Below are 18587 nucleotides of genomic sequence, written 5' to 3'. Positions count from 1 at the left end.
ATACTATGGTAAATGTTTGTAAATACACTATTTAAGAGAGTTTATAAATTTTTAGTTGCTTCGCTTTTGCTTGGATTTATTCAAAATAGTAAGAATCTCAGTTTAGATCTTGTTGAAGGCAGCAATATCGACGGACTGCACAAAGTCCCCGAACTCCTCAATCTTCTCCTGCAGAAGATCGATGGACACCTTCTCGTCCTCAATGACGCACATGATCTGCAGCTTTTGGATGCCATAGCCGACGGGCACCAATTTGGATGCGCCCCACAGCAGACCGTCCATTTCGATGGTGCGGACATTATTCTCCATCTCCTTCATGTCGGTCTCATCATCCCATGGTTTGACATCGAGCAGCACCGACGACTTGGCAATAAGGGCGGGTTTCTTCGATTTCTTGGCGGTGTAGGCAGCAACACGCTCCTGCTTGATGCGCTCTGCCTCAGCGTCGTCCTCCTCGTCGTCGGAGCCGAATAGATCGACATCGTCATCGTCGTCAGCAGCTGCCTTGGCCGGAGCAGCCACTGTGTGTTTGCCACCAGCCAACTGAGGCAGGGGAGCGCCTGTCCAAGCGGAGCGCTCTCCGGCCTCGAAGGAGGCAATGTGGCGGTACCAACGTGCAACGTGGGCGTAGTCTCCAGCTGGAGCCTTGCCCAGGGCATCGAACACAGACAAATCGGCCTTGCTGGGTGTGTATCTGCGGCGGAAAATAAATTACATGAGCGTCAAAGTGAGCAAAAAGAAATCGCCGACGTGAGCGGTTCTCACATAACCTCACTTCCTGGCGCCGCGTGCTGATGCTTACCCGCTGATGTAGCTGCTGTTGGCCAGAAAGTTGTTCAATTCCTTCAGTCCCTGTGGGGTCTTTACATCACCGAAAGCCATTTTAGTTGATTTCTTGATCTGAATTCGCGTTTAAAAAAATCAATGCCCGCGTGCACGTACCGACGAAAAAGGAAAGAGTGTGACCGCGGATTTTTCCATAAAATGTACGGTGGCACAAAAAAAAACTTAGCCCACTTAACCCCCCCTATTTATAGAGGTGAACAAGTTTAGTTGAACCGCGGAAAATAATACAGTATGTACATTTTTCTTGTAGATCCATTCTATCTCTACTTACAAAAATCCACGATATCATTTACATTATTTTCATTATTTTCGATGAAACATTTAAATACCACCTTGGTCTACAATGGGTTAATGGTGCTCCGTGAAGAATTGAAAACCATATTCTTCAATTTTGACTTTCGATTTGACATTACCAGCTAGCTCGGACTTCCATACCTGAACACATAACTATATCCGATTGATAGATCCATTTTCTACAAGATATGCTAATTTTAATTGCTCCTTATTATTGAATTGGTTCTTAAATAAGGTTTAAACTAATAAAGTCAAAGCACAATAATCGTTCCAATTGCTAAATTTTGATATTCCGTTTAATAATGCTGGCTAACTAAGACTTTCAGCTCTGCCTACATCATTGTTTCCGATTGATGAAACAACAATGTCTTCATTCTTTCTTTCACTTTTATAAAAAACTTACGGCTTATTCTTACATCTAAATAATTTGTTCTAAAATAGCAACATTTGATCAAACTCTAACCAAGCTCTGGCTAAGACCAACGCAGTTGGTACATATATGAATGCGCGTCTTAAAGACAACATCCCACAGCGGACTGCTAATACCATATCCCAGGTCCTGGTGCGTAAAATAGTGTTGGTAATGATATCGTTTCATATGGACAATGTGCCTGAAAGATGGATTTCCGTAATGTAGGTAATAGTGCATCATGTCGTAACACAGGTAGCCGACGAGAGCACCTGATTGGACAACTCGCGGTTGGATGAGAAAATAACTAAGTGGGTAATAAATAAGCGTAGCAAGAATGGCACCCGGAAGTGGGGGAAACACGAGGCGCATGGGATCGAAAGGTACTTTATGATGCAGCCCATGGATCATGAAGTGAAAAGTGCATATCCAGGGCCCACTGTTGCTCTTCAGTTTAATATGAAACACCCAACGATGTATAGTGTACTCCAGAAATGTCCACAGGAGCACGCCGAACAAAAAGTAGCCAGTGAGACACGCAAGCTGTAATATTTGATAATGATTAATGATAGTCATTAATTGGTTCAAAAAAATATATGCGTACCTGACTTTTGTAATTCCAACTGGTGTGAATGTCCTCACACGCACACCGTATAATGACGGGAAGCCAAAATACGGGCACCAGCCACCAAGGCGTCTTGGTCAACATTTCCAAATACCAGGGGCCGAAGAGCCGCAGTGGCCTGTCTACTGGCTTGTGCACCCACTCATCGTAGCATTTCGTTATGTTGACGATTTGCGGCAGCATGGCCTTTGACCAATCAACCAGGTGCTGAAACGGGTTACAAGTGTTTTTAAATATGGCGCGCACCATCCAGTCGATAGTATCGATAACCGAACTTGAATCGGGTATGCTCTCTTTGAAACCTTTTTTTACGCAAAATTCAATAAAAGCAAGTATTTAAAATAAACCAGTCAAGTAGTAAAAAGGTTCATTAATTGGATAGAACAATGTGGCTAGTAATATTCCACGGAATATCAAAATCCACGAATATGTATAATATAACTTAAATTCGTCAGTATATTTACGGTATATTTTTAAAATGCGACGGTATATTTTCGTATATTTCTGAGAGTCGGATGGTATATTTTAACGATAAATCCGCGGTCACACTGATCAAAAACTCAAATTCAACGACGCAGCGCGACTACCTGCGATAAAACATTCAATATTCTAATAGCAGATTCATAATACTACACATAGTGCCGACTGCACATAGTTATACTATCGTCGGAATAGAATATGTCAAACACATCAATTAGTCCGATACCTACGCTGAAAGGGATTTTTTCAGTGCCGCGTAAGATTTTTCTCGAAACTTGTACGGTCATGGCAACCGAGGTATAATTTGTTTTGGTAATTTTATTACAGGAGCCGGAGCTAATCAGGGCCGCAACTTTCTTAAGGAGAATAAAGTGAGCTTGCGCTCGCTGGAGAAATCAACAAGTGAAAAACTAGCAGCCAAGGAACCAGTGCGTCCCAAATGGATGCCACCTATGCGACGCGCTGGCAGCGAGGTACGGGAATCGAAAACAGGAAGACCCCCGGTGTCCAGACAAAACACCCAGGAAACCAGTCTGCAACGCAACCGTAACCACTCGCGTTCGCATCACCAATTGGGTGTGGCTGTTCCAGATGCTGGCGAACGTTTTGACGGCTTGGAATCGCGCAATCCTATGCGCGATGACCCGTCGGTGGAAGCACAGAAAGATTTTGAGCAGTCACCGGACAGATATTCAGAACGCTGCAGCTCTTGCCGCACCCAACGCAGCTCCACAAGCATTGGCATACAGACAGAAGATATCACAGATGAGCTCTACCTAACAAATGCCTTAAAAAAGTAAGAAAAGCAGCCGGCAATGAAAGCAGCTGCAACCCATACCTTAACGTACTCTATTCTTGCTATTTTAGATGCAGTTTTGATGGTGATTCTATGCTGGATGAGCACCCCAATAAATATGACAACAATTACAGACGGTCCTCCAATCGTTACGATAATAACGAAAACGAGCATCTTCAGCCCAGTCGGTTCAACATGAATGAGTTGAACGCAATGATACCCTTACCCGACGTTGATCTGAGAACTGAAGTTGCTTCGGATGAAGAGGCTCCGCTTAGTGCCCGCAGCCGCTTTACAGTGGCCACAATCTCATCAAATGCTAGCACCACGTCCATAACATCGAAGCGCCGCGAGCACAAGCTGGGATGTGAGTATATATAGGGGAACTCGGCGGCTCGATGGCTAATCAAGCTTTGTTTTCAACAGCACGCGACGAATTGCGTCTTCCGCGCTACCTGGAGAAGGAAAAGCGCGAAAAGGCCGCAGCCAAGGAGCTTGCCGATGCACGGGATCCGGACTGTCCACGCGGACATACTCTGCTCTCGGAGGAGGATCGTGTTGGCCACTTGAACAGCGCAAAGAAGCGTAAGTCTTACAGATAGTATCTTAATTTTGCATATGTTTCAATACGGTTCGCTTGACAGGCTATGATGGTCTAATCAGTGAGCTTAATCACATGCCCATGACCGCCCAGACTCTTCGGGTGCGCAACCGCAAGGCGGAAATCGACAAGGAGCTGGGTATCGTAGATGAGGAGATACGCGTCTACTCCAAGCCCAAGGTATACATCAGCTCTAGCAAATATCAGTAGCTGTGATGGCTGTACTCGCAACATCCCAAAGAAGTCTTTGCATCAAATGATTGTTAGTTCTACGATCTCCCTAAAAACTATCTACTAGAACCTCCGCCGTACATGTGCCTTAAGGAGTCTTTATGAATGCATGAATCTAGTCTTGTGTTAACTATATTTAAGAATAGTTTCCACGTCATCATTGGAGCCAGTCTTATGAATGCAACCAAGTGAAGACTCCAGTAAACACATTAAACAGTAATCTAAAAGAAACTCACCTCCATGCTCTCATCCAATTGATTGTTGTTTTTGTCCTCGGACTCGTTCGACCGCTCCTGTGAGTCCTGGGCATTGCCTATTCTTCGAGCCTGATGTCGAGGTTTGGTCATGGGAATACGAGGGTCCTCAGATTTTACTTTGTACTCCTTCATCAGATACATGGCCGCATCCGAGTGCGGTGGGGCCTTCATGAAACGTGCTGTCATATCCGCCTGATTGAGACCTTTAAGAGTGTTGATGCCACCCGGATGCTTGTGCATGAACTCGGACAGATCATAGTACTCCTGACGGTATTTCACGATAAACTCAGCATCCGATCCCTTGGGCGTATCCATTGCGATGAGGTTCGATTCGGGAACTGAAATTTAACGAGGGGGAACGTTGTGAGTTGCTGCGGACGCCGCAACTCTACATTTATACCCGATACTTAGTCAGTATGGCTCTCCTCCGGCAGACGCCGCGAATATTAAACGACACGACAAAGAGTGCGTGCGAGAGAGATAGAAAATCAGTCTGAGCGTGACGTCGGGCGCTGCGTAGCCACTACAAATTAATTTGTTCCGTTTGGCTATAAAAATTATCTGATCTGATCCAGATTCAGCAATCTGATAGATATGGTCGTTATCTATGATTCTGCGTTTTTAGTTTTCTCGAATCTGCAATATTGTGGATGCAACAGATTTTCGCCCTTTGTGTGGGCGGAAGGGGGTGGGGCGAAATTTTGAGATATACGTTTTATAGTGAGATCTAACAGGAGTGCGGATACTAAATTTGGTTACTCTAGCGTAAATAGTCTCTGAGATTTGTGGATGCCCCAGATTCGTCCTTTGCGGGCCCGGAAGGGGTGTGGCGAAATTTTGACACAAAACGGTCAAGGTCCGATATCACAGGAGTGTGGATACCAAAATTGGTTGCCCTGGCTCTTATACGTTCTGAGATCCTTGAACTCATATTTTGCAATTGGCAAAACTGACCATGAAACCTGTGTGTTAGAGAGAGACAGAGCGAGAAAGAATGAAATTGCTTTCTTGATTCTGGCTATAATAATTATACGATCTGGTTCAGATTTTGCACTCTAGAAGATATAGTCATCTTCTACGATTCTGCGTTTTTAGTTTTCTCGTATCGTCGAAATTGTGGATGCCACAGATTTTCGCCCTTTGTGGGGGCGGAAGTGGGCGGGGCGAAGTTTTGAAATATTTTTGTAGCAGTGACATATCACAGAGGTCTGGATCCAAAACATCGTTGCTCTAGCTCTTATAGTCTTTGAGCACTAGGCGCTGAAGGGGACGGACAGACGGACAGACGGACGGACGGACAGACAGACAGGGCTCAATCGACTCGGCTATTGATGCTGATCAAGAATATATATACTTTATGGGGTCGGAAACGATTCCTTCTGGACGTTACACACATCCACTTTTACCACAAATCTAATATACCCCAATACTCATTTTGAGTATCGGGTATAAAAATGCGGTCAGATAATACTACTATATAACCACTACTACTACACCCAATACTGTTACAGATTCCTAGCTTAATAATTACTTTGCGTGCCATCGTATAGCACGTTACCATGATTGTATTGTTAAATTAGTTATCGGTTGTATCAGACACGGTCAAATTAACTAATAACTTTAAATATAAACGAGGGGGAACGTTGTGAGTTGCTGCGGACACCGCAACTCTACAGTTATACCCGATACTAATTCATTATGGCTCTCCTCCGGCAGACGCCGCTAATATTAAACGACACGACAAGGAGTGCGTGCGAGAGAGACAGAAAATCAGTCTGAGCGTGACGTCGGGTGCTGCGTAGCCAGTGCAAATTGATTTGTTCCTTTTGGCTATAATAATGATCTGATCTGATCCAGATTCAGCAATCTGATATATATGATCATTATCTATGATTCTGCGTTTTTAGTTTTCTCGTATCCTCAATATTGTGGATGCAACAGATTTTCGTTCTTTGTGGGGGCGGAAGGTGGGGCGAAATTTTGAGATATACGTTTTATAGTGAGATCTAACAGGAGTGCGGATACCAAATTTGGTTACTCTAGCCTTAATAGTCTCTGAGATTTGTGAATATCCCCAGATTTTCATCCTTTGCGGGGGCGGAAGGGGGTGTGGCGCAATTTTGAAACAAACTCGTCTCGGTCCGATATATTAGGAGTGTGGATACCAAATTTGGTTGCTCTAGCTTTTGTAGTCTCTGAGATCTAGGCGCTAATGTTTTACTCTAAGCAAAGCCGCCTATGCTACGTGTGTGTTAGAGAGAGACAGGGCGAGAAAGAATGAAATTGTTTTCTTGATGCTGGCTATAATAAATATACGATCTGGTTCAGATTTTGCACTCTAGAAGATATAGTCATCTTCTACGATTCTGCGTTTTTAGTTTTCTCGTATCGTCGAAATTGTGGATGCCACAGATTTTCGCCCTTTTTGGGGGCGGAAGTGGGCAGGGCAAAGTTTTGAAATATTCTTGTAGCAGTGACATATCACAGAAGTCTGGAAAAAATGTATTCCATTCCTCAAACGGCAAGTACATATGTTTTTATCCATCCAGTTTCCCTTTAATCTAAGCAATTTTTTCCACTATACATAATATAAATGGCGGTATTGGCTAGTGTTCTCTGCCGTTGGCTTTTCTTGATTGCAGTTGAGAATAAAATATTTATGAAAATTGTTAGGTAGAGCAGCTAGCTGCTTTCGATTGATGGGGCAGCAGCTTCGACCAAGAAGTGGGTTTGTTTTGATTCAAAAACACCCATCGGGCGAAATCTAGTCTATAGCACTGCAGGACTCTATTTATATTCTTTAAGTAATATATATAATTACAGGGACTGGCCTGCCATTATTGGCAATGCAATGCATTGCTACAGAGCCCGTGTGAACTTGGCATTCTTCAACTCAGACTTTCTCAGTGTTTGCCAGATGTTTCATTCCTCAAATGAGTTCAAGCCTGAATTCAAATACACATTTCCATTCTTTCTGCAATCCGCGATACGAGTATCTGTTTCTATCTACGCGCCAAACTAAACGTCGCCATTATACTGCCCCCTCCCAAAATACATATATAATATATACATATGAGTAAACCCATACACACTTATCAACTGATATTGTAGGGGTTGGGTCTATTGGGAAAGCTTGTAAGTGCCGGGATTTGTTGAGAACGAGGACGAGTTGTCGGGTCGTTTGTCAAAGTCGGTCTGGGTAAGCCCACGGGAAGCACGCATAGACAGGTGAGGTACAGGTTGTCTGACTCAACCGATCGGCCCGTGCATCTGCGTCACATATGATTAATAGCTGAGGCACTATCTGACATAGCTGAGCATTATCTAGCGGATGCCATATCGCTCTGGGTTATTATGCTCTTCTCCCAGGCCCATCGAACTCCAACAAACAAACACATGCCACTCCAGAATGTACACGCGGTTCTTGTGTAGCTTGTAGTTTCGACAGTCTCCACCTTTGTCCATCGGGGTTAGCTGGGGCCATACACAGAAGTATGTATGTATATGGGGTATATCTTTGTTGACGCTCAAAGGGTGTCTCTCACTATCTTATCACTTGTGGCTCTAATCATTATAGTTATTGAACAATTCCTTATTAGAGAAACCAGTTTGCACATTTTGTATAAGTATTTCGAGACAAACTTGAACGGCATAGATAGATAATACGCCACAATAGCCGCAATCCTTTGGCAAAGTGTTTACAAATATTAACGAGGGGGAACGTTGTGAGTTGCTGCGGACACCGCAACTCTACAGTTATACCCGATACTAAGTCAGTATGGCTCTCCTCCGGCAGACGCCGCTAATATTAAACGACACGACAAGGAGTACGTGCGAGAGAGACAGAAAATCAGTCTGAGCGTGACGTCGGGTGCTGCGTAGCCAGTGCAAATTGATTTGTTCCTTTTGGCTATAAAAATGATCTCATCTGATCCAGATCAGCAATCTGATATATATGATCATTATCTATGATTCTGCGTTTTTAGTTTTCTCGTATCCTCAATATTGTGGATGCAACAGATTTTCGTCCTTTGTGGGGGCGGAAGGGGGTGGGGCGAAATGAGTGCGGATACCAAATTTGGTTACTCTAGCCTTAATAGTCTCTGAGATTTGTGAATATCCCCAGATTTTCATCCTTTGCGGGAGCGGAAGGGGGTGTGGCGAAATTTTGAAACAAACTCGTCTCGGTCCGATATATTAGGAGTGTGGATACCAAATTTGGTTGCTCTAGCTTTTATAGTCTCTGAGATCTAGGCGCTAATGTTTTACTCTAAGCAAAGCCGGCTATGCTACATCCACAATTTCGACGATACGAGAAAACCAAAGACGCAGATTCGTAGAAGATGACTATATCTTCTAGAGTGCAAAATCTGAACCAGATCGTATAATTATTATAGCCAGAATCAAGAAAACAATTTCATTCTTTCTCGCTCTGTCTCTCTCTAACACACAGGTTTCATGGTCGGTTTTGCCAATTGCAAAATATGAGTTCAAGGATCTCAGAACCCATAAGAGCTAGAGCAACCAAATTTGGTATCCACACTCCTGTGATATCGGACCTTGACCGTTTTATGTCAAAATTTCGCCACACTATCGTCGGAATAGAATATGTCAAACACATCAATTCGTCCGATACCTACGCTGGCGAACGTTTTGACGGCTTGGAATCGCGCAATCCTATGCGCAATGACCCGTCGGTGGAAGCACAGAAAGATTTTGAGCAGTCACCGGACAGATATTCAGAACGCTGCAGCTCTTGCCGCACCCAACGCAGCTTCACAAGCATTGGCATACAGACAGAAGATATCACAGATGAGCTCTACCTAACAAATGCCTTAAAAAAGTAAGAAAAGCAGCCGGCAATGAAAGCAGCAGCAACCCATACCTTAACGTACTCTATTCTTGCTATTTTAGATGCAGTTTTGATGGTGATTCTATGCTGGATGAGCACCCCAATAAATATGACAACAATTACAGACGGTCCTCCAATCGTTACGATAATAACGAAAACGAGCATCTTCAGCCCAGTCGGTTCAACATGAATGAGTTGAACGCAATGATACCCTTACCCGACGTTGATCTGAGAACTGAAGTTGCTTCGGATGAAGAGGCTCCGCTTAGTGCCCGCAGCCGCTTTACAGTGGCCACAATGGCATCAAATGCTAGCACCACGTCCATAACATCGAAGCGCCGCGAGCACAAGCTGGGATGTGAGTATATATAGGGGAACTCGGCGGCTCGATGGCTAATCAAGCTTTGTTTTCAACAGCACGCGACGAATTGCGTCTTCCGCGCTACCTGGAGAAGGAAAAGCGCGAAAAGGCCGCAGCCAAGGAGCTTGCCGATGCACGGGATCCGGACTGTCCACGCGGACATACTCTGCTCTCGGAGGAGGATCGTGTTGGCCACTTGAACAGCGCAAAGAAGCGTAAGTCTTACAGATAGTATCTTAATTTTGCATATGTTTCAATACGGTTCGCTTGACAGGCTATGATGGTCCAATCAGTGAGCTTAATCACATGCCCATGACCGCCCAGACTCTTCGGGTGCGCAACCGCAAGGCGGAAATCGACAAGGAGCTGGGTATCGTAGATGAGGAGATACGCGTCTACTCCAAGCCCAAGGTATACATCTGCTCTAGCAAATATCAGTAGCTGTGATGGCTGTACTCGCAACATCCCAAAGAAGTCTTTGCATCAAATGATTGTTAGTTCTACGATCTCCCTAAAAACTATCTACTATGACCTCCGCCGTACATGTGCCTTAAGGAGTCTTTATGAATGCATGAATCTAGTCTTGTGTTAACTATATTTAAGAATAGTTTCCACGTCATCAATGGAGCCAGTCTTATGAATGCAACCAAGTGAAGACTCCAGTAAACACAACAGAATTTCTTCATTAAACAGTAATCTAAAAAAAACTCACCTCCATGCTCTCATCCAATTGATTGTTGTTTTTGTCCTCGGACTCGTTCGACCGCTCCTGTGAGTCCTGGCCATTGTCTATTCTTCGAGCCTGATGTCGAGGTTTGGTCATGGGAATACGAGGGTCCTCAGATTTTACTTTGTACTCCTTCATCAGATATGTACATGGCCGCATCCGAGTGCGGTGGGGCCTTCATGAAACGTGCTGTCATATCCGCCTGATTGAGACCTTTAAGAGTGTTGATGCCACCCGGATGCTTGTGCATGAACTCGGACAGATCATAGTACTCCTGACGGTATTTCACGATAAACTCAGCATCCGATCCCTTGGGCGTATCCATTGCGATGAGGTTCGATTCGGGAACTGAAATTTAAGGGGGGGGAACGTTGTGAGTTGCTGCGGACGCCGCAACTCTACATTTATACCCGATACTTAGTCAGTATGGCTCTCCTCCGGCAGACGCCGCGAATATTAAACGACACGACAAAGAGTGCGTGCGAGAGAGATAGCAAATCAGTCTGAGCGTGACGTCGGGCGCTGCGTAGCCACTACAAATTAATTTGTTCCTTTTGGCTATAAAAATTATCTGATCTCATCCAGATTCAGCAATCTGATAGATATGGTCGTTATCTATGATTCTGCGTTTTTAGTTTTCTCGAATCTGCAATATTGTGGATGCAACAGATTTTCGCCCTTTGTGTGGGCGGAAGGGGGTGGGGCGAAATTTTGAGATATACGTTTTATAGTGAGATCTAACAGGAGTGCGGATACTAAATTTGGTTACTCTAGCGTAAATAGTCTCTGAGATTTGTGGATGCCCCAGATTCGTCCTTTGCGGGCCCGGAAGGGGGTGTGGCGAAATTTTGACACAAAACGGTCAAGGTCCGATATCACAGGAGTGTGGATACCAAAATTGGTTGCCCTGGCTCTTATAGGTTCTGAGATCCTTGAACTCATATTTTGCAATTGGCAAAACCGACCATGAAACCTGTGTGTTAGAGAGAGACAGAGCGAGAAAGAATGAAATTGCTTTCTTGATTCTGGCTATAATAATTATACGATCTGGTTCAGATTTTGCACTCTAGAAGATATAGTCATCTTCTACGATTCTGCGTTTTTAGTTTTCTCTTATCGTCGAAATTGTGGATGCCACAGATTTTCGCCCTTTGTGGGGGCGGAAGTGGGCGGGGCAAAGTTTTGAAATATTTTTGTAGCAGTGACATATCACAGAGGTCTTTGAGCACTAGGCGCTGAAGGGGACGGACAGACGGACAGACGGACGGACGGACAGACAGACAGGGCTCAATCGACTCGGCTATTGATGCTGATCAAGAATATATATACTTTATGGGGTCGGAAACGATTCCTTCTGGACGTTACACACATCCACTTTTACCACAAATCTAATATACCCCAATACTCATTTTGAGTATCGGGTATAAAAATGTATTCCATTCCTCAAACGGAAAGTACATATGTTTTTATCCATCCAGTTTCCCTTTAATCTAAGCAATTTTTTCCACTATACATAATATAAATGGCCGTATTGGCTAGTGTCCTCTGCCGTTGGCTTTTCTTGATTGCAGTTGAGAATAAAATATTTATGAAAATTGTTAGGTAGAGCAGCTTCAAAAACACCCATCGGGCGAAATCTAGTCTATAGCACTGCATGACTCTATTTATATTCTTTAAGTAATATATATAATTACAGGGACTGGCCTGCCATTATTGGCAATGCAATGCATTGCTACAGAGCCTGTGTGAACTTGGCACTCTTCAACTCAGACTTTCTCAGTGTTTGCCAGATGTTTCATTCCTCAAATGAGTTCAACCCTGAATTCAAATAGACATTTCCATTCTTTCTGAAATCCGCGATACGAGTATCTGTTTCTGTCTACGCGCCAAACTAAACGTCGCCATTATACTGCTCCCTCCCAAAATACATATATCATATATACATATGAGTAAACCCATACACACTTATCAACTGATATTGTAGGGGTTTGGTGTATTGGGAAAGCTTGTAAGTGCCGGGATTTGTTGAGAACGAGGACGAGTTGTCGGGTCGTTTGTCAAAGTCGGTCTGGGTAAGCCCACGGGAAGCACGCATAGACAGGTGAGGTACAGGTTGTCTGACTCAACCGATCGGCCCGTGCATCTGCGTCACATATGATTAATAGCTGAGGCACTATCTGACATGTATACAACTGAGCATTATCTAGCGGATGCCATATCGCTCTGGGTTATTATGCTCTTCTCCCAGGCCCATCGAACTCCAACAAACAAACACATGCCACTCCAGAATGTACACGCGGTTCTTGTGTAGCTTGTAGTTTCGACAGTCTCCACCTTTGTCCATCGGGGTTAGCTGGGGCCATACACAGAAGTATGTATGTATATGGGGTATATCTTTGTTGACGCTCAAAGGGTGTCTCTCACTATCTTATCACTTGTGGCTCTAATCATTATAGTTATTGAACAATTCCTTATTAGAGAAACCAGTTTGCACATTTTGTATAAGTATTTCGAGACAAACTTGAACGGCATAGATAGATAATACGCCACAATAGCCGCAATCCTTTGGCAAAGTGTTTACAAATATTAACGAGGGGGAAAGTTGTGAGTTGCTGCGGACACCGCAACTCTACAGTTATACCCGATGTTCGGAGCAGAACCCAGCCGATTAGCTGCTTGCCAAATAGCACCTAATTCTTGGCCCTCAGCCGCTTATTTTGTTTGTTACTTATGTCTATGTCACTCATTTGTTTGTTAAAGCTTTGCGCTTGCTTGCCCTGCTAAACGCTCTCTGCCAGCTCGCTCTTCGCTATCTCCGCTTTGCGTCTGCCTACCGACGTCGGGCGAGCGAAGCTGCGCTTAGCGATCGGAGCGGCAATGTAAAGGGCAGGCAAGCCACACTTGCAATTTGGATGTCACGCATTAAAGAACATATCGTAATTTTATTTCTGCGCCGAAATAATTAGTCGGCCGATTGGGGATAAAAAACATTATCTCCACATAAAATTTGGTGACCCCGACGTGATCTCTGAGTTGCAGTGTCAATTAAAAATCATTCGCGATCGACAATCGCTAGCCCTAGCAAATTTTCGGCGGTTAAGCACAATTCGGTGCTAAAACACACTTACATACACCTACATACACGCATTGCTGGCTATTAATTTCTCCGTCGCGACAATTCGGTCAGTGCAGTGCGGTAGGCAGTGCAGCGAACTCACTAATACACACAAGCGGAGTACAAAGCGGAATCGGACAGCTCGCACAGCCGCACAGCTAAAGGCATTAGCTGTAATCCCTTTGCTTTCGGTTCCCACGTTTATACGTATACAGGGTGTCTTTTTCGGTCGTGCTGAGTGACTCTTTTAAAACCTCAACATGGCAGCACCTGAGCCTACCAATGTCGCGAACGCAGCAATGCCGAGTGATGTAGATTTCTACAAGCACAAGGCCGAGTCCATCGCGCGCCAACTAAAGGCCATGGATCGCTTTCTCACCAAGGAAGAGCTTGCCGAGTTAGATGAGGCAGAACTTCAAGCTCGCTTAGAGCAAATCGAGCGAATGAATGCGGATTTCGATGCCGCTCAAACGAGCCTTGAAAGGCTGGATTTCCTGCAGTTAGCCCATGATGCCCGGCTGGACTTTTCGAATGTTTATGTCAAGGTTAGGTCCAGGCTGTCGCGGGAGTTGATGGCTGCTCGCACGGTAAATGTTGCCAATTCAACGGCTCGGCATACTCTCGAGGGGAATTCGTCGTTGTTCGCCTATAATAGTATAGGCCGTTCTCGAATGCCCGAGTTGCAGCTTCCGCGATTCGGGGGAACTACATGGATTGGCCAGAATTCCACTCGATGTTCTCGACAATGGTGCACAAAGACCATCGTATACCAATCATCGAAAAATTCCAATATCTTCGTGGATGTCTAGATGGTGCTGCGCTGGATACGATTCATTCCTTGGAACTTTCTGAGGAGAATTACGACAAGGCGTTGACTTTGCTAATGTTGCGCTTCGATAATAAACTGTTACATTTTCAGGCACACGTCAAGGCTATTTTCGGGCTGCAAGGGGTGGAGAAGGGCTCAGCTATCGGCTTGTGCGCGCTCAGCGACAAAATCAATTCGCACTTGCGTGCACTTCAGACCTTGGCGACCCCGCAGGAGATTTCGGATGGGTTGCTGATCTTCATCATAGGAACGAAACTGGACCACAAAACAAAGGAGAAATGGGAAGAGAACTTGCCTACGTCAGGATTGCCTCGGTGGTCAAGCATGGCCTCATTTTTGGAAGCGAGATGTCGGATGCTGGAGAATTTGGGATCAGCCATGGCAACAAGTCCTAGTCAACAGGTGGGAGAAGACAATCCTGTCACCCTTATCACCTCCAGTAACGACCATCCTAACCCCATATGTAACCATTGCAATTCCTCCGAGCATTACATATCTAGATGTCAGGCATTCCTGAATCTCTCTGCGTTTGAACGATACAAAGAAGCAAAGAAGAGCCGCTTGTGTTTGAACTGCCTCAACAAAGGCCATGAATTGCAGAGGTGCAGGTCAGGACTTTGCAGGCATTGCCAGGCCAAACATCACACGCTACTCCACATTCCATCGGGAACTGGTGCTTCATCTTCCTCTTCACCGGCCGAGGAATCGATCCAGCAAGAGGCCGCGACTGTGCTTCTAGCAAGCGGGTGTTCTAGCCCTCCCCCCTCGATCCAGAAATCTCAGCTTAGCCAGAACGTGTTGCTACCTACTGCCCTCGTCCATGTAACAGATCGTTATGGAGCACTTATCCCATGTCGTGCCATTTTGGATTCTGCATCACAGGCAAACTTTGTAACATCTAGACTTGCTGATCAGTTGCAGTTGGATCATTGCTCGTCTTATGTTCACATCTCTGGAATCGGAGATTCCATTCTACCTTCGAGCAAGTCTGTACATATAGTTGTACAATCCCAAGACGCAAGCTATCGAGCTTCCTTCGCTGCAATTGTCACCAACTCAATTACGGAAATGCAGCCTAACTTCGGCGTAGACGCAAAGGATTGGCCAATGCCGAATAATCTAAAACTAGCTGATCCTAATTTCTCCAAGCCCCAACGTATCGATCTGTTGATAGGTTCTGGTTTGTTCTTCGATTTAATGTGCGTCGGACAGATTCGACTATCAGCCCAATTGCCAACATTGCAGGAGACTAAACTTGGTTGGATAGTATCAGGAAGCATTGATAGCTCGGAGAATAAGCGTGCAGCTTTAGCCGCTTTTGAAAATTCCTCGTGCATCTCTATTGACGATTTTCGACCCACAACGCTGGAGTACCAAAACTTAGAGCAGCAATGCAGGAAGCAGCTGCTCGAGTGCCAGGTGCAAGTGGAAAAACTGCGATCGGAGAATCAGGAACTGCAGCGCGAACTTTTCCATATATTAAAAACCTACATATCCACGCCAAATGAAATTCAACTTTCAACAGTTTCTACATTGCCAAATTTCCTGCCATTCTATGCAATTACAAAGGTTCCCGATGATCAAGACGTAGTCACGACAAGCCGCCTTCGTAAAGAAGCGCCGATTGCTGCGTTCGACGATCATCCCAGCGTAGCCGCCAGCTGCGCCCAAGCAAGCATCTTCAAGAGGGCCGTTGGAAAAATAGCGGTTCTGCCCCTTCAGGATGGATCTGTTGAAAGCCTTTGCCTTCCAACGGGGGGTGAATGTTCGGAGCAGAACCCAGCCGATTAGCTGCTTGCCAAATAGCACCTAATTCTTGGCCCTCAGCCGCTTATTTTGTTTGTTACTTATGTCTATGTCACTCATTTGTTTGTTAAAGCTTTGCGCTTGCTTGCCCTGCTAAACGCTCTCTGCCAGCTCGCTCTTCGCTATCTCCGCTTTGCGTCTGCCTACCGACGTCGGCCGAGCGAAGCTGCGCTTAGCGATCGGAGCGGCAATGTAAAGGGCAGGCAAGCCACACTTGCAATTTGGATGTCACGCATTAAAGAACATATCGTAATTTTATTTCTGCGCGGAGTTTTGTTTAATTCGAAATAATTAGTCGGCCGATTGGGGATAAAAAACATTATCTCCACACCCGATACTAAGTCAGTATGGCTCTCCTCCGGCAGACGCCGCTAATATTAAACGACACGACAAGGAGTGCGTGCGAGAGAGACAGAAAATCAGTCTGAGCGTGACGTCGGGTGCTGCGTAGCCAGTGCAAATTGATTTGTTCCTTTTGGCTATAAAAATGATCTCATCTGATCCAGATTCAGCAATCTGATATATATGATCATTATCTATGATTCTGCGTTTTTAGTTTTCTCGTATCCTCAATATTGTGGATGCAACAGATTTTCGTCCTTTGTGGGGGCGGAAGGGGGTGGGGCGAAATGAGTGCGGATACCAAATTTGGTTACTCTAGCCTTAATAGTCTCTGAGATTTGTGAATATCCCCAGATTTTCATCCTTTGCGGGGGCGGAAGGGGGTGTGGCGAAATTTTGAAACAAACTCGTCTCGGTCCGATATATTAGGAGTGTGGATACCAAATTTGGTTGCTCTAGCTTTTATAGTCTCTGAGATCTAGGCGCTAATGTTTTACTCTAAGCAAAGCCGGCTATGCTACGTGTGTGTTAGAGAGAGACAGGGCGAGAAAAAATAAAATTGTTTTCTTGATTCTGGCTATAATAATTATACGATCTGGTTCAGATTTTGCACTCTAGAAGATATAGTCATCTTCTACGATTCTGCGTTTTTAGTTTTCTCGTATCGTCGAAATTGTGGATGCCACAGATTTTCGCCCTTTGTGGGGGCGGAAGTGGGCGGGGCAAAGTTTTGAAATATTCTTGTATCAGTGACATATCACAGAAGTCTGGATCCAAAACATCGTTGCTCTCGCTCTTATAGTCTTTGAGCACTAGGCGCTGAAGGGGACGGACAGACGGACAGACGGACGGACGGACAGACGGACAGACAGACATGGCTCAATCGACTCGGCTATTGATGCTGATCAAGAATATATATACTTTATGGGGTCGGAAACGATTCCTTTTGGACGTTACACACATCCACTTTTACCACAAATCTAATATACCCCAATACTCATTTTGAGTATCGGGTATAAAAACACTACTTCAACATTAGTGAAATGATTTATTTATTAAAGACGAACCAGCTTGGGGTCGGAGGAACTCCTCGAACAATGTGAGGGCGACTCAAGTACGGTTACTGGAACCACAACCGCACGCAATGCAACGCAACTGGCAACTAAACAACTGGCCCACCCACCCAGCCCTAAGCCGATAGTGGCAGCGGCAGCGACAACCGCCCCGCTGCAGCTTGTACTCAGGTTGGTATTATTAGTACCACTGTTGGCAGTACGAGGTGTACAATATAGTTCTGGCTCTGCCAGAAGATAGCCGCACCGAGCACGAGCGCCGATAAGCGATAAGATAAAGTCTTCGGGCTGGTAGTGTGTCCAGTTCGATTCTCCTGGCCACAGAGAGTGAAAGTTCGTTGGATGGTGCTGGTTCATGCTTACGCGGAGCCTTATCTAGAGATTTGCAAGACATAATATAGTTACTATCGCCGTGTGTTCCAATTTCGGAATACACACCTGATACACATGTAGATTTTCGATAGCGAGTGGCAGGTGAACTTCTAATTTGGGGTGCTCTCAGCCAGGTTCGCGTTTGAAGCAGATTCGTTACCTAGATGGCATAGCTATGCTTAAAGTCAATACGAAGTGACTCAATCACATAGAGAGATAATACAAATATCTTTCGATTCATGGCCAGATAATCATGTCTATAGTGTAGTATTTTCAGTGCTTCCCCCTGGGAACGTCAATCAATCAAACTCCAACTAACTGCCTGATTCAGAGATGGCAATGTGCGATAGGGTAAAGCCACAGGTACACAGATATGGCTTCGGAATTACATGAGAGACTGAAGACTGGAGTAAAGCATAACCGCGGAGCAACCCACTTTGTGCCATACATTCATATGTTCATACATATTTGATCTTGCCACACAACCGGAACTACAAAGACTAGATACAAATCGCCATTACAGTCCCGTTTTCTCCACTGCTCAATCACTTAATCCGGATGAAATAATTCT

General features: G+C 44.9%; 3 protein-coding genes and 1 pseudogene across 3 annotated transcripts; 2 read left to right on the top strand and 2 right to left on the bottom strand.

Moving 5' to 3' along the window:
• Nucleotides 1–48: 48 nt before the first annotated feature.
• LOC108160506 (probable elongation factor 1-beta) lies at nt 49–970 on the bottom strand. Its single transcript, XM_017294546.2, has 2 exons — nt 803–970; nt 49–694 (listed from the first exon to the last, which is right to left on the bottom strand). Exons 1-2 carry the CDS (start codon nt 880–882, stop codon nt 103–105), a joined length of 672 nt encoding a protein of 223 aa, XP_017150035.2. The 5' UTR covers nt 883–970; the 3' UTR covers nt 49–102.
• LOC117190506 lies at nt 896–17740 on the bottom strand (annotated as a pseudogene).
• Nucleotides 2738–4513, top strand: LOC108160555. The gene is made up of 5 exons (XM_017294627.2): nt 2738–2910; nt 2982–3450; nt 3522–3817; nt 3877–4035; nt 4095–4513. The coding sequence occupies exons 1-5, from the start codon at nt 2853–2855 to the stop codon at nt 4259–4261; spliced, it is 1149 nt and encodes a 382-aa protein (XP_017150116.2). The 5' UTR covers nt 2738–2852; the 3' UTR covers nt 4262–4513.
• LOC117191443 (enkurin domain-containing protein 1-like) lies at nt 9111–10447 on the top strand. The gene is made up of 4 exons (XM_033396309.1): nt 9111–9382; nt 9454–9749; nt 9809–9967; nt 10027–10447. Exons 1-4 carry the CDS (start codon nt 9111–9113, stop codon nt 10191–10193), a joined length of 894 nt encoding a protein of 297 aa, XP_033252200.1. The 3' UTR covers nt 10194–10447.
• Nucleotides 17741–18587: the final 847 nt, after the last annotated feature.

The sequence above is a fragment of the Drosophila miranda genome (genome assembly GCF_003369915.1).
Source record: "Drosophila miranda strain MSH22 chromosome Y unlocalized genomic scaffold, D.miranda_PacBio2.1 Contig_Y1_pilon, whole genome shotgun sequence".
Classification (NCBI taxonomy): Eukaryota; Metazoa; Arthropoda; class Insecta; order Diptera; family Drosophilidae; genus Drosophila; species Drosophila miranda.
The sequence above is the reverse complement of the archived record's forward strand: the minus strand, read 5'-3'. Positions and strand labels throughout refer to the sequence as shown.